At 41.2% G+C, this 15,157-nt stretch overlaps 2 protein-coding genes across 2 annotated transcripts; one reads left to right on the forward strand and one right to left on the reverse strand.

Moving 5' to 3' along the window:
* Window positions 1-50: 50 nt before the first annotated feature.
* Window positions 51-9,223, forward strand: rnf115a (ring finger protein 115a). The gene is made up of 9 exons (XM_069142714.1): window positions 51-180; window positions 3,641-3,699; window positions 3,954-4,008; window positions 4,300-4,604; window positions 5,578-5,646; window positions 5,734-5,806; window positions 5,887-5,980; window positions 7,051-7,166; window positions 7,985-9,223. Exons 1-9 carry the CDS (start codon window positions 103-105, stop codon window positions 8,102-8,104), a joined length of 969 nt encoding a protein of 322 aa, XP_068998815.1. The 5' UTR covers window positions 51-102; the 3' UTR covers window positions 8,105-9,223.
* Window positions 9,224-9,275: 52 nt separating this feature from the next.
* gba1 (glucosylceramidase beta 1) lies at window positions 9,276-14,762 on the reverse strand. Its single transcript, XM_069142713.1, has 12 exons — window positions 14,646-14,762; window positions 14,394-14,471; window positions 14,104-14,295; window positions 13,859-14,005; window positions 13,010-13,143; window positions 12,760-12,932; window positions 12,579-12,668; window positions 12,323-12,470; window positions 10,792-11,016; window positions 10,188-10,351; window positions 9,988-10,104; window positions 9,276-9,894 (listed from the first exon to the last, which is right to left on the reverse strand). The coding sequence occupies exons 2-12, from the start codon at window positions 14,464-14,466 to the stop codon at window positions 9,789-9,791; spliced, it is 1,569 nt and encodes a 522-aa protein (XP_068998814.1). The 5' UTR covers window positions 14,467-14,471; window positions 14,646-14,762; the 3' UTR covers window positions 9,276-9,788.
* Between the last annotated feature and the right edge of the window lie 395 nt (window positions 14,763-15,157).

Consider the following 15,157-nt stretch of genomic DNA (forward strand, 5'->3'; position numbering starts at 1 on the left):
GGGATTTGCCAGCAGCGCCGCGGTGCATGCTGGGACCGGAGGCGGACAGCCGTCTTCAGTTCGTGGAGGACCGACGTCAGTGTTTGTGCAGCTCTGGGGAAGATGGCGGAGGCTGCGGCTGTTCCCCCGCATCGGTTTTTCTGTCACTGTTGTAAAGGAGAAGTAAACCCCAAACTCCCGGTAAGCCAAATGTTATTTTTTTTGCTCATCTGTCATCTGTCGTAAGACGAGCGGCTGACAAGTCTGCCTCTCTGCGAATAACCGTTTGCTTCGCTTGAAAGCTAACCCCGAGCTAGCTCTTTAGCAGTTAGCGGCGTTTGTTGTTGTTAACTCACTAAAATAAACTCGTGACACTCGCGGAGGAAAAAAACAAAAACAAAACAGATATTAAAAGGAAACATCGACAGGTTTTTGTTAGGCTTGCATATTTTAAGATGGTCTTGTGAAATCACTGCTCTTGAAGCTTTGGTTTGACAGTTTGAGGATGTTGTATGTGTGTGTAGGTTTTTTTTTTTTTTTTTTTTTTTTTTTTGTGCCCTAAACAACAGAAACACCTGAGAAAGATTTGAGTTTCTGTCATTTCATTGAAAGCTTTAGATTTAACATTAGTTGATTGACAGCTGGCTGGTTTTGTGTTCAGTTTTGGTTTCTGATGTAAACACTGCAGACCGGACAAGTTGGGGGATTTTTTTTTTTTGGTAGCATAGTTAAACAGTCCTGGTTTAGTTTCAGTTTTGAAATTGAAAAGTAACAGGACTGTAATGGCATTAATGTTCAGACGCAGACAACACAAGTCTTGACAGACTTTCACCAACCTTAGGAGGCTTTAAACATATATATATATTTTTTTTTACATCCCGGATAATTGGTGGGTTTTCATGGCCAGTTTATTCGGTACAGGCTTGTAGTAAACTCTGGCCTAATCTAAGTTATCATGTCCATTGAATTATTAATCATTATATATATATATATATCATTGGGCTGCAAGTAAAGTTTATTTTCATTCGCAATTAATAATCTTCTTTTTTCTCAATTAGTTGTTTGATCTTTAAAATATCAGACAATTGTAAAAGAAAACAAAAGTAAAACCAAAACATTACCAGTATATTATCATGGAGAACTAAAACAACTACAAAATATTCACATTTAATGAGCTGGAATTAGAGAATTTCAGCATTTTCGTTTTCATTAAAACATGACTCAAAATGATTAATCGATGATCAAAATAGTTGGCAATAGGGCTATCGATATCTACTGATGTCGTGATAATAATATGATAATACATTTGATTTGATTTCATACAAGAAAAGCAGCTCAAAGTGCTTCACAGCAAGAAAATTACATGGTAATTCCAATAAAAAAAAACAGATATAAAGGAACATAAAAACATAAATAAATAAAATATTTAAGAACAGATCAAATTAAACACAAGACAAAATAATTAAATGAAAGAATAAAGCTAACTAGATGACTGGTGTTGCTTTCACAAAAAAGATGAGCTTTTATAAATAATCATCAGAAAGGTGGATACAACGACTAAGTGAGTAAAGGTAAATAATAGAGGGGCTGGAACAGTTTGGGGAATTCGGGTGATTACAGCACGGCACTGTAATGCAGCTTTTAATACCAGGAAAAGATGACACTTTACCGTATTGGGAGATTACAATATCCAAAATCTAAGACAATATCTATTCAAAAGTCACAATACAACTAAATATCATGTTTAATACTGTGTAATTATATTGAGAAGACCTGAAATGATAAGCCAATTAACCGTGTAGTTTGTCCTCAGAAAAAAAATTGTCAGCTACACTTTTCTTGAAGCTAATCTTCACACGAGCGATGCTGGTAAATTATGATATCGGTCTTTTATGATAGAAAATGTAATATCTTTGGTTTTAATCAGGTGGTAAAATTTGAATATGTCAACTTGTAATGTAGGACACGGTGATCTTAATTTTTAAATGTCTTCATCAAACAAATGATAAACCAAAAATAAGCAATACAATTAAAGGTCATAGACTGTGTATCTAGTCATCATTGATTGATAAATATTAGTTGTACAATATAGTCATAATAAACAGGGAAGTGAGCGGTGTGTGTGTGTCTCTCTCTCTGTCTCTCTCTCTGTCTCAAGTGTGTGTGTCTAACAGTCCATGTGTCAGTAAGTCAGTCCACCAGATTGTGTTGTCAGCTGAATCTTTGTTTTTATGGTATGGTCGAGGGTAATTCCCGGCTGCTCCGTCACTGACACTAAACTGGCCTGCTTCTCTCAGACACACTGAGACTTATGACATGTCTTCTCCACTGAGCCAACTGACTGCAACGCCCGAGATTATCGCCCAACACCACGACCACTACTACTACAGCATATCCAAGGAGTCGTGTCTCAATTTATACAACGGAATGAATAACCTGTGAGCAAATGACACACAGCTGACATGAGTGGTTGCACTTCCTGCAGGGTTTTCTGACTACTTCCAACCACAAAATTGTTTTTTAGACACCCCCCTCCCCCTCCCCGCCCCCTGATTTTTGTAAACTAATAGAAGTTGTCAAAATGTTTTATTAGTTTGAGAATGGTAATTAATGTTTTTTTTTTTTAAAAAAACAAACTCCTTGTGATCTCCACAATAGAAGAATGTAATATAAAAAGCTGATCTTTTTTTTTTTTTGCGACCCGCTTTTTAATTCCCGTATGTTACACAACAAACGTTTCAGTCCCTTCTAACCCTATCTGTATGTTGAAATGACCCCTACTTCAATCGCAATCCTATTCCCGTGGTTTAAACGCCCCGGCTCTGAGTGACAGAACCATGTACGACTCAGGTGCACACAGTGGCAGCAGTGTTTTCCTTGTTCTGTTGCACGGGTATCTTAACACTTTAGGCGTGGTTGGCAGACCAGCTCTACCTCCTTGGTGGCATTCATAAAACACACGCCATCACACAAATCTGTCGGAGATTGTCCTGCTGTGCTCTTTTGTTGACCAAGCCAGTCAGCAAGCGATCTTTACGGTGCTTTTATGATGCCTTTGAAGGGCCTGCTGTTAGACTACAGTGGATTATTATTATTATTATTTATTTTTATTTTTTTCAGATTTTAATATCACAATTTTCCATATACAATACAAAGATATTATTTAAAGAAAATTAAACAGATGTTGAACATAATGAACTGTTTTTCTTGCTCATGCATTACATTTAAAAATAAGTCAAGCATGCATTTTAGTGATCTTTTATTTGCAATGTTCTTGTAATTATTTATCTGTATAACAGAATAATAATAATACAGAAAGGTCTATTGCCACCAAATTATTTTTCTAAAGTAGACCTGAAATAATCGGTTTATCAATCTTTAGTCAATTGACAGGAAATTAATACGCAGCTATTTTCAGAATAATATATTTGTTTCTGTAAATGACAAATATTTATTGGTTCCAGCTTCTTCTCTGTGAGAATTTGCTCCTTTCTTCTACTTTATGTCCTCGTCAACTGAATTTTTTTGAGTTTTTGGACAGTTGGTGTGCCAAAACCCAACAGTTGAATCGTGGACTTGGTTTCTAGAAAATTGAAATGAGCACTTTCCCTGACCTATTTGACTCCTCCGTGACTCAATTTTTTGTTGTTACTCTTTACAGGAGTACATCTGTCCAAGATGCGAGTCAGGTTTCATAGAGGAAGTAACAGAAGACTCCAGGTAAGAGACTCTTATTGTTCCAGCTGTCCATTTCTCTTTTCCAGACAACACACAAGGCTGAAGCCTGTTAGTGTTGGTCTGGAACAAGAGCAGGTAAATGGAATGAATGAAGAGCACTCATGTTGCACCGTTCCACCTTTTCGCTCACTCTGCAGTTTTGTTCAAGGCTAACGCTAAAGCTGAACATGTGTACAGGGTTCAGTGCATGTTGCTAAGAGCGTGTCTTTTGTTCCCTTGTGCACTGTTTCCCTCAGCCTCCTAGAGGGCGGCGCTAACGGGATAGATGACACAGCTACACAGTTTGCAGAGGTATGAATTGATCTGCAGGGTTTTGGGGAGTAGAGGAAGGAACACAGAATGAAGAGGTTTGATAGGAATAATGTATGTTGCGATTTACTCAATCTGTTCCTTCCCTTGTTTTCTCCTCTCACCTTCCCTTCGGCCCCTGTCCTTCGCTTTCTTATTGCATGCTGACTTCTTTTCTTCCGTCATCGTTGCACTGCTTGCTTTCTCTGTCCCCACCTTTCTTTCTCAACCCCTCCCCGCCCCCGTCCTTCACATCGTCACCCGTCTCCTCCTCTAACCCTGCCGTCCCTACAGCTATGGCACCTCTTGTTACTGGAGCGGCCATTTACGACAGACAGTGACAGCCCCGACTCCGAACCTCGGCTCCCCGGAGGACGCCTTGGGGGCTTCGGTGACCTGGGAGGGCTGGGGGGCCTGGGGGGGCTGGGAGGGGGACCGATCGGTGGATCCGTCCCAGCGGGCCTCGGTGGACCTATGGGGGGGCTACTGGGAGCCGGGGAACACTGGGGACCGGGACGTCCCCCTCGTCTGCACAGCCAGAGGAGGTACCGGTCTCGAGGCAGCAGCAGCAGGCCAGACCGCTCACCCGCTGTGGAAGGGTGAGTAACTGACCGGTTCAGCCTCCTCGTCTCGTCTGTCTTACCGTCCGCTTGGCTCTTGTCTCTACATTGCATTCTCCCACTTACAATGACAGCGGTATTTATGCTCTTACGGTCATTACTGTCCTTTTTTTTTTTTTTTTTTATGGTTCGACCGATTATCGGCTGCAATATTTAGCATTTTTACGATTATCGATATACATATATTTTTTTTATTCAATCGCCGATCAAATAAATGAATAAAAAAGACGCTGCCTTGGCTCTGATCTCAGTCTGTAGTCACCACTCTGTGGTGTTGAGCAATGTCCCGCCCACAACTTTATTACAACTCGGCAGAGGACTGTGTCAAGGGTGAGACAGGAAACACGGCAGAAGTTAAAACACCTCAGTCCTCGACGCTTGAGGAGCAAAAACACCACAGTCATGTCATATTTACTCTTTTTCAGAGTTTAACGACACACGTTGTGTTTGGTAAAAGTTCGCCTCGCACGGTAGCGGGACGGTGTCTCTCACACAGACACAGTGCAGCAGAACGGAGAGAGTGAACGGTACTGGAGGTGATAACGACTACACTCGTTACATGACTGTAAAACAAAACAAAACAAAAAACCGCAAGAAAAGCCCAAAGTTAAACTATTGGTTAACAAACCCGAGAAACTTTTTCAAATCATGTATCAAACATTCTGCTGGTTCTTCAGTAAAGGATTTCTTTGTTTTTCCACTAAATAACCCACATTGCAGTGTACCTTGTAATAAGATGACATAGTGGCAGCATTCATTCATTTGAATTAAGTTTTGTGTTCGATTTTATTATTCAAAATTCAGACACAAAGATTTTCATTTTTACTGCATATCTATATCGGTTCCAAATATCGGTTTTATCGGTCTCCTTGATTACCAATAATCAGTCGACCCCTACTTTTTTTTTTTTATAACCGATTACATTAACTGCTGCATATTTTCTGTTTGTCAGGATTGTACAACAGTTTCTCGCTGGTCTCTTTGCCACCTCTGGAGTCCCTGGCTCACCTCCCCTCTCGTGGTAATTTAAAATCAAAGTAGCATCGCCGTGTCGGCGCTGTTGTAAATGCGATTTAGCATGAACTCTGTTTGTCTGCGTCTCTTTCAGGACGGGGATGCTGCACTCTAACCCCGGGGACTACGCCTGGGGGCAGGGAGGGTTAGACGCTGTGATAACGCAGGTAGACCAAACTTCTTGCCAGGTGTGTGTTCCCGTCACTTTTTCCATTACGCTCCAGTTTAAAATGATGCGCGTTTCTAGTTACTAGGTCAGTTGGAGAACACGGGCCCTCCTCCAGCAGAGAAAGAGAAGATCTCTTCGCTCCCAACTGTCAATATCTCTCAGGAACAAGCGGGTCAGTTCTTCCTCATTCCTATTATTTCCTCCCTGTTTCACCATGTTTTTCTTTCCAGGTCCTTGAAGTACAACTTGCAGGGTTGCCTTGGCTGAAGTAGTCATTTTAGCCCTGTGCATGGGTCAACCTTGGCTTATTACACGCACGCACACACACACACACACACACCATACTGTAGGACAAAGCAGCTGTATGTAAATCTGCTGCAAAATTTGTGTTTTAAAGTGGCTTTAGTTTTAAAGAAGTGTTTTAAAATTAGAACCTACCACTCTTACTTGTTAAAGCCGGTGATGTTATGTTCTGTCCAGTCACAGTCAGTAACGTTAAGAAAGAAGTCTAAAGAGCTGCAACCTAACTTCTAAAAAGGAATTAAACTCCTCTGCCAGTCCTCTGTAAAGTAAGATATTACTTGTTTTTAGTTCTACACAAGGACATGACTCCACACAATTACATTACGTTTATACCTCTTTTGTAAAAATGAGCTAATAATAAATGAGGTTATTTCTTTACTGGAGAAGTCTGTGCACTATTTGAATACAGCATGAAATGTCTGTATGCTTTTCTGCTGCTGCCATGAGGAGCCTCTGAAACGGTGTCTTTCTGGGACAAAATGCCCATTAACCTTCAGAGTATCAACAGACGTTTTTCATCTACGCCAGTTCTTTTTTTTTTTTCCTCTTTTGGATCAGTTCTTCTCAACTTCCTCTTCTGCGTACGCTGCCCTATTTTACCACTCGGCTGAAACCATGTGCTTGGTTACGCTGCCGAGCTTTTGCCGGACTCTCAATAGCTGATTTGTTGGGATAAATGAACATCTGTGTGCCTTTTTCAGGCCTTTGTTTGTGTGTTTTTATTCAGCAGTGAGCCTGTGCTCGTCACCATATATTTGTCTCAATTCTCCGCTTAGAAATGAAACGAGGCTGCAGTGCAGGTTGGCTCCAAGAAATGGGACTGCGCAACACAACAAAGACATTTTCAAGATTTTGTGAAGTGACTGAAGTTAAGGACCAAAAATCACAACGGTATTGCTATCGGGTAAATAAGTAACACCACATTTATTTGTCCTGCAGACTGCTGTATGGAATGTCCGGTGTGCAAAGAGGACTTTGCAGTGGGAGAGCCAGTCAGACAGCTACCCTGTAACCACTTCTTTCACTCAGACTGTATAGTACCGTGGCTGGAAATGGTAAGACAAAGACCGAAGAACTTTGTACAATAAAATAATGTAATAAATCATAAATGACAGATAGTGCTCTACATGATTTATTAACAATGGTCCTGACAGTGTTAGGATGTGCCGAAACCTTAAACATGTGATTTGGTCACCTGATAATCATCATGGAAATACCAGGGAGAATTTGAGTATCACTTTGTATTACTGTGGGAGTTGAACTGTGTTACTGATGAGATGAACTTACACTGTGTTCCAAATTCAAACTACTAACTGTAGACGTAATGTACTTTATCCATATAGTCTATTTGTTGCAGTTATACAACCGGTGTGCCAATTCAATTCAGAAATGGAGAAAGAAATCTCCAAATATTTGTTTCTGAACTGTTTGACTATCATCAGCAGTTAGTGTGCGAGCTGCTCCTTTGTTTCCGTTGTGAATTGCTCTGTGGGAGAACAGCGTACAAAACTGTACTTCAGAAAGAGAGGTTTATCATTATACATGCCGTTTTGAGAGTTTTGACACTTTTCCAGTATGAACTCGCAACACTCAAAAATCTGCTTAGAATTTATATGGAGTTGGGACGAAGTGCAGGTTTAACACAAAATCAGGGCGAATTTAAGAAATCTGAAAATTGCACATTTCCTTGATGTTCCTGTAAATTGAAGTTGGCAGTGGTGAAGCTTTGGTGGCATATAGTTCACTTGATCATGTTTGAAAAAAAAAAAAAAAAAAATAGGACTAAAATAAGGCCTCTACTTGTAAGAACTCTTCTCGGATACTTGTGAGAAAACTGCCCGACGCTAACGTTGTCTGCACTTTGCTCTGTCAGCATGACACATGTCCAGTGTGTAGGAAGAGTTTGAACGGAGAAGACAGCAGCAGCCAGCCCCCGTCAGAGTCCCCCTCCCTCTCTATGGACCCCCGCACACAGGAGAGATGGTCCTTCTGAGACACCCACCCGTCTCGTCCCTCGCTTCCCCTCGCCTACATCCGACAAACCGCTTCTCACTTTTCCTCTGTTCATCTCTGTTGTCGTCATAATCATCTCGGTCTCAATTTTTGTACTTTTTATTTTTTATTTTAATGCCTTTCTCCTCCATGTACCGTTCCTATACAGACGTCTTAACAGCCCGTTGAGGTCTGCTTGACCTCTTGTTTTTGCCTAATAACAAACCAGCCTAGATTGATGTTCATGACGCCCATGTCTTCTGTACTTTCAAGGAAACTCCTTTTACATCCTTCTTTAAATGTACTGCTGCAATACACTATGGTGGAGAAATGCCAGACTTTATATCCTATATTGTGCCCACTTTTCTCAAATGGAGATTAACTAAATCCTGCACCTGAGCCCTGTAAAGGCATATGGGAAGTCTGTGGGGGATACTTTCACTCTTGGCATTTACAGAGGCAGGACATAACAACATGAACACCCATCGCCCCGAAATAAATACTGTGTTTACGAAGGGTATAGATAATGTCCCATTTTTGTTGAGATTGTGTCAGGAAGCTGTTGAGTGAACTCTCGTTTATATATATTATGTGTTTTATTGGATTGCATTGTAAAGGTGTTCACGTTATTGTGTCCACGCTCTGTAGCGTAAAATGGAGTATTTTGTAGGAAACATACCGAGTCGTTTAAATCTCCACAAATGGAAGCTGTGACTTCTGAATAAAGGATGGGACTCCTTGTACCTTTCAGGACTCTCTAAATCTGAAAAAACATAAAATAATAAGCGTTGTACCAGTAAGGGAATGAAATTAAGAATCCTCAGCTCGGCCCCTTATCTGATGCTAATGACGTACTCCTCCTGGTGTATATATTATAACAGATGGCATCCCTCTGTCATTTTGTTTCTCTGTTTAGGATTCTCTTGTTTCACATTTTTATCACTCTTTTTTGATGTAAATAATAATTTTAGTCCAACAACTTGAGGTTTGCAAAAGAAAAAAAAAAACATTGAGAATGGAGACGCAAATGTGAAATACCTGGTTATCAAACTGTATATTATATATATGAAAAAATGTCTATGATGTATTAATAAATTGACAAAAAAACCCTGTCATTTTCATTGCTCCCAACCCATTTAATAGAGGTACCTTTTTTTTTTTTTTGACCTTCTTAGCACTTAAAGACACCTAAAGTTGACATGAGACAGTTTGATCAATATGTGCTTTATTTACTATAAAATTAAAAGATTAAATAGCAACAGCAGAAGTAATTTACAAATTCTGTACAACATTTAGGTGTGACCTGAAGAGGACACTTCAAGCATCTTATTAGCTGGAACTGAACGCACCGGTGATGCTGCAGCACAGGTCGCTGTGGTAAACTGATACAATCGTTACTTTCAGGTACCATTTTTGTTTAGAACCGGTAAGTAAAAAGGGATTTTGAATGAAATATTCTGAGGTTAATTTAGGTGATCGCTGAGGCGAGGTGCTGAAAAGCGTGGCAGCGAAATAATCTTGCACTTATCGATGGAAATATGGAAATGGTTGATACTGGCGAAGTACTCAAATTAATACACGCTTTGGTAACGAGAAGGTTCCAGCATGAAATGCTTGGTTTTTGTTTCCATTTGAAAAGTACAGTGAAACGTTGGTAACGTGGTTCAGGTGAGACAAACGTGTGATCAATGTGTGTTCCAGGCAAGTGTTAGCAGTGAATGAGGTGGAGCAGATGAGGAGATGTAACCCACAGCAGGATCCCAGACCTCAAACTGGATCACTGTTGAGGACCTAACAATACACACACACACACACACACACACAGAGAGAGTTCAGAATCCACCTATCATTTACACATACCGAGACAGATTTAGTGTACAGTACCTGTTGAGTATGATGAGCACCACCGAGCCGTCTGGTCTGATGAAGGCTGAGAACTGCAGGTCTGTTTCTCCACTAGCAGACACCCCAACTCTCCAAGACCCCTCCCACAGGAACTTACTGTGTAAAAAGATCAGGTATGCCGGTCAGGTAAGCCAATAATGGAACAAATATGACATCCAGTGTGAACAAAGATCGCGTACCTGAAGTGGGCCATGCTGTAGAAAGTCGGTTGCTTGTAGAAGACGTCACGCTTTGCATCCACTATAACAGGACTGTCAACAAAGTTTTTAACCCAGTTTGGCCCTCCAGTCTGGTCCAGTGCCAGGTTCCAGTCAGTCCAGCCCACCACATAATGATTGAAGTCCTGCCACAGAAAAAAAAAAAACACCCTCAGTTTCGCATCTAATGCCTCGTCTGTGTTCTGAAACTTTGCAGGAAGATGTATGGTTCATTAAGTGAATCTGTGGTTTGTTTTAAATGTCACAAGGACAGCACATCTACAGAAACAAACCCCTCCTGATTCTCAACAATGTCCACAGCCTGAATGCACCCATGTAAAATAGATAGAATGGAGGGAGTCCAATTTCCCTTGCGAGAAAGTAAAGAAAGAAGAAACAAAACACCCGTTCCAGGTTGCTTTGACGGCCTGCAGGCAGTTTGAGGCGAGCATGTGCAGCAGAGTGCAACTTGTAAACCTGCACTGCAGCACAGAGGGAGGTGACTCGCCTTTCCGGACCGGCTCACAGCCTGTCGAACCTCACATCTGTTACGGTGGATCGGACTGAACGAGCCTCGTGATCTCACCTCTATCATGTCGTGTGCATACTGTTCAGCTCTGTCCCAGCTCCCCAGCTTCACCCCTCGGTCTAGTAGATTCCAGCCAGCACAGGCCTCTGTGCCGAACAGGTAATACTCCGGGTAGAGGTGATGGGTGACTCCCAGGCTTATCTCCGCTGGGACCAGACTGTCCATGTACCAGTGGACTGCTACGCCGTGAATGTACTTTCCTGCATGAACGTCATTTAGGACCTGGAGGGACAAGCAAAAAAATAAAAAATAAGACTTTAGTTTCCGGAGTGGAAGTATTTGCAGGTCTTGAAAAGTACTACAAAAATTGGATTTTGTTTCCTCAAAAAAGGCTTCAAAATTTTATCATCTATCAAATGGAGAAAATCACATATTAGGCTCCAAAAGTCTATCTTTATTAAATGATGGGGTCCTGCCGTAGCTTTATTAATACAATGAGGGTTATTACTCAATGGTGCTCGGCCCTCTGGTTTAACTTTTATTTTTAACTTGTATTTTTTTTTTTTTAGGGGGTGGGCACTATGTGTTGTTTGTTGTTCTTTTGTGCTTTGTACCTGAATATCATGTGTACAAAGACTACATACAGCTGAAAAACAGACAAAGAAAGTAACTGTCTGAAAATTCATTCCAAAAAAAATAAATAAAAGGTATTAAAAGTCTAAAATATTTCCTCTTATCTGTGATTGCAGGCTGTCAAGACTCATTACACAACTATCAACCTTCTTGTGGACTTTCAGCCAATGTCATAAGACCTATTGCAAGAACTCTCACTACTGCTAGCTACAGTAGCTGGGAAGTTCATCATTTCATTATAGGCAAGTGTTGATTTGATCAAAAACTACAATTAAATCATTTTGATTGGTTAATCCATCCATATATTTTATACTGCTTATCCAGATTTAGGCCATGATTTATAATTAATTACTTTATTATAAATTTCTACTTTGTAATAAAAAAATATAACATTCCTACTTTTTTTCCATCATACTTTGAAACTTTGGCAGAAATAGGTATAAACTGACCTTCTGTTTGCCATTAAAAATCTTAATTTAACTTATGAACCCTGCAGAAAGCTTGCTTGTCCTTGTTTTTGAACTCCCGAACAGCAACAAACTTATCTCAGCGACTAAACAAGACAGACATCTTTCTTCAGATGGATTCTTCTCACTTACATTGTCAGTTTTAGACGCCTGCCTTCACAGAACAGTTTGGAGGCCAAATAGGTGAAACTAGAAGTCTAAAAAGCCATTTATTCTTGCTGACAACATAGTATAGCGTTTTAGCTGTTCACCAGTATCTGAATATTTTTTAGCTTCTTCTTCATTATGTTGATTGTTACCTTATTGTATTATTTTACATTATGATCTTACGTTATCAGGCGCAGATGTTTTAGAGGTGACTCATTTCTTTTATTTTATTCTCCTGATACTAAATTCCTGTCGTCACGTCTGCAACAACACTAGTGTGGCCTCAGGTAAAATAAAGTTAGCTGTGACTTTTCCCACTATCTCTCCGTCCTTGGACTCACGACTTTGGCCCAGTGGGGCAGCAGCAGGCGGTTGTCATCCAGGATGAGGATGTGTGTGTGTGGGTATGACGAAGCATGCAAAGCAGGGCCCAGGTCCAGAGCCACCCAGTCCCTCTGCTCCTCAGGAGTGAAGGCCAGAGCCTGAAAACTACAGAGAGACAAAGACAGTTCTCACTCTGTTGCAACATTTAGAAGTCACAAGGATGCTTAATATTGTTTCATATTTAATCATTTGTAAAATCATGACATGGCAGACCTGTAGTTTGTTATCTGTCCTACAGAGGGCTCATTTCCTGTGGTCAGAGCCCAGAAGGTCAAGTTATACTTTGCATATTCCTCAAGGAACCTGAGCGGAAAAATGAAAGCGCCCATCAGAATAAATTTCTCATTTATGAAGCTCTTCCAGCATGCGATATCTCTAAAGCCACTCAAGTCACCTGATATAGTACTGAGCCCATGTTTTATGCTCCTTTCCCCCCGGCTGGCCCTTCAGGGAGCCCTTTCCTATGAGTGATCCACTAGTTTTCATCCAGGCGGGGGCGCTCCAGGCGCTGGCCAGCAGAGACAGGGGACGAGGAGACAAGGCCTGGGCTCGCTGCAGGAGAGGGATCTGAGACAAAGCAGAGGAAGAGCGGTTAGAGACGTGGAGTGATGGACGTGCCCGTGTGGAAGGAGAAAGACAGAGACCTTCATGTTGATGTCTTCAGGGGCCAGAGTGAAATTGTCCAGGCCGTAGTCTCCAGGTGTGTCAGCATAGGTGTACAGGCGGGTGGAGAAGTCACAGCTGGCCATGGGGACGCGCACAACGCTGTAGCCGATACCTGCCACAATACACAGCATCAATAACAACTGCGGGAAAATGTAATATTGTAATTCATCAATGAACAGAGGAAAAATGTTTTTATGCCGTATGCTGGAAACCTCCATACTTGAGTGACGCAAACCGAAAAGGTTATATATATATATTTTTAATCATTTTGTTTCTGTATGCAAAGAGGTTTTCTCTCTGTGCACATAACAATAAAAACTGTTTCTTTTAAGATGCTGCTCACAGAACATGTAAAAAACCCAAACATTTTCTATCATGTTGAAGCAGGGAAATCATTGCTATGTGCAAAACACCACTTGCTGTGTGTTTAACAATAAAAACATAGTAATAAAAATAATACATTTGTTGATTATTCTTGCCAAGTCGGGAAAAATAAAATAATGGCATAATAGGCAGAATTCAAGGATATTTTAAACTATATAATAAATGTTTCCTTTACTAATTGTCTGCGTTTCAATCTCCTTGTAGTATTCTAATTACTGTTAACTGCATTACACCTTTGACTTTTTCCTGTCAAACCTTTTGGTATTATGTTACTGCTTGATGTTGTACTGTCCTCAGTGAACCTGTAAAGAGGGCCTGGCCTCACTTGAGACAAACATTGCTAACCTCAGTGAAACTTACCTATTTAAATAAAGGTTAGACAAAACAAACACAAAAATTCCACTGTTTGAAAATGGGCCGTTTCTCCTGATATCAGCTCATACCTTCGCCGGAGAAGTACTGTCGCAGCAGCTGCTCCTGTGCACCGGCAGAGAGAGACAGTATGTTGATGGCTGCTGCGTCTGTCATAGCTCCCCCAAATCCCCTCATCTTCTGGTACTTCTGGTAGGGGACGATAGTCAACCTGAGGCCTGAAAGAAACGCATAAACAAAAGACAAGCTCTGCTGCTGCTGCTGCTGTTGTTTCAACATCACAGACAGGACGATAAAATGCTCGTCCTCCTCTCACCTGCTCCAGAGCCGTTCACCTGGACCTGACCCTGCCCGGCCTCCATTCTGCTGCCCGCCATGCTGCTCAGGTAGGACGAGTACTGACCCAGTGGAGGCAGGGTGACCGACCCAACACTGTCACAGTAGGTTGAATTACACTCACACACCACCGAGCCATGACCAAAGTTTCTGGGAACACACTTACTGCCTCCTGGGAAAGGAACAAATCACGGGAACTTTTTTTTTTTTTCTCTGCACATACAAACAGGACATTTTGTAAACAAACCATGTTGGTGTTGCGTTTGTTACCTGTGGAGAGGATCACTTCTGCTACGATGAAAACAAGAGCCAGAAGGACAGATGATGACAATGACAGCGCCATTTTAACTGGAAACAAAGTAGATCCAAACAAGAATACAAAAACAGCAAATTCAAATCCCACTGGTTCAACAATGGTCAGGCAGCTCAACCACAACAACGACCAGGTTGCTGTTTGCCGTGCTGACACACACACATTTCATTGTCAATTCAGTCGGAGCAATTTATAAACCACTTTCTTACCCGAGAGGACTGAGACAGAAACTCTGTCATGTCCTAGAGGTGAGCTCGACAACTTGCACTCAGCCTGTCACCTTAGTTTGGTCCAGTCTGACATACCAGAGCTTCCTGAAGCGGCTTCTCACAACTGTAGGCCAGTCATGTGGCTTCAGGGGCGGTCACGTGAACAACCACGCAATAACACGTATCAGCCGCCAGGTGGTGCTGTACCACCAAGTATCAATAAACAAATGAATGTGCCTGATTTTCCATGTCTTTGCAAGGTTTTCTGAGCTGTTCAAGTAAATATAGCTTTGTAAAATGTTTTAATACCATTATCACAATTCTTTATGCCATTGGTAATAACTGTTAAACTGAAACTATATATACAGTATTGTAAACAGCACCTCCATCTCTGCAACCCGTTTCCATATAGTTTCCAAAGCTGTTAAAAAATATTGACAAAAGCATCACAATTGCAGAAAGAAAAAAAAACTCACAACTAAAGCAGCGGGTACTGATAGGACTGCTACATC

Source organism: Embiotoca jacksoni, unplaced genomic scaffold, assembly GCF_022577435.1.
Source record: "Embiotoca jacksoni isolate LCO1_2020_lvr unplaced genomic scaffold, fEmbJac1.0.p SCAF_11, whole genome shotgun sequence".
NCBI classification, from domain to species: domain Eukaryota; kingdom Metazoa; phylum Chordata; class Actinopteri; family Embiotocidae; genus Embiotoca; species Embiotoca jacksoni.

What these genes read in the sequence shown, in the direction of transcription:
- rnf115a (XM_069142714.1), top strand. Translation starts at nt 103, where the DNA reads ATGGCGGAGGCTGCGGCTGTTCCCCCGCATCGGTTTTTCTGTCACTGT. An exon ending in CGCTCACCCGCTGTGGAAGG is followed by an intron (nt 4,605 to 5,577) that starts GTGAGTAACTGA and finishes TCTGTTTGTCAG; the next exon opens with GATTGTACAACAGTTTCTCG. An exon ending in TAGTACCGTGGCTGGAAATG is followed by an intron (nt 7,167 to 7,984) that starts GTAAGACAAAGA and finishes TTGCTCTGTCAG; the next exon opens with CATGACACATGTCCAGTGTG.
- gba1 (XM_069142713.1), bottom strand. Translation starts at nt 14,466, where the DNA reads ATGGCGCTGTCATTGTCATCATCTGTCCTTCTGGCTCTTGTTTTCATC. An exon ending in CTGAAGACATCAACATGAAG is followed by an intron (nt 12,933 to 13,009) that starts GTCTCTGTCTTT and finishes GCTTTGTCTCAG; the next exon opens with ATCCCTCTCCTGCAGCGAGC. An exon ending in GGACAGATAACAAACTACAG is followed by an intron (nt 12,471 to 12,578) that starts GTCTGCCATGTC and finishes GTCTCTCTGTAG; the next exon opens with TTTTCAGGCTCTGGCCTTCA.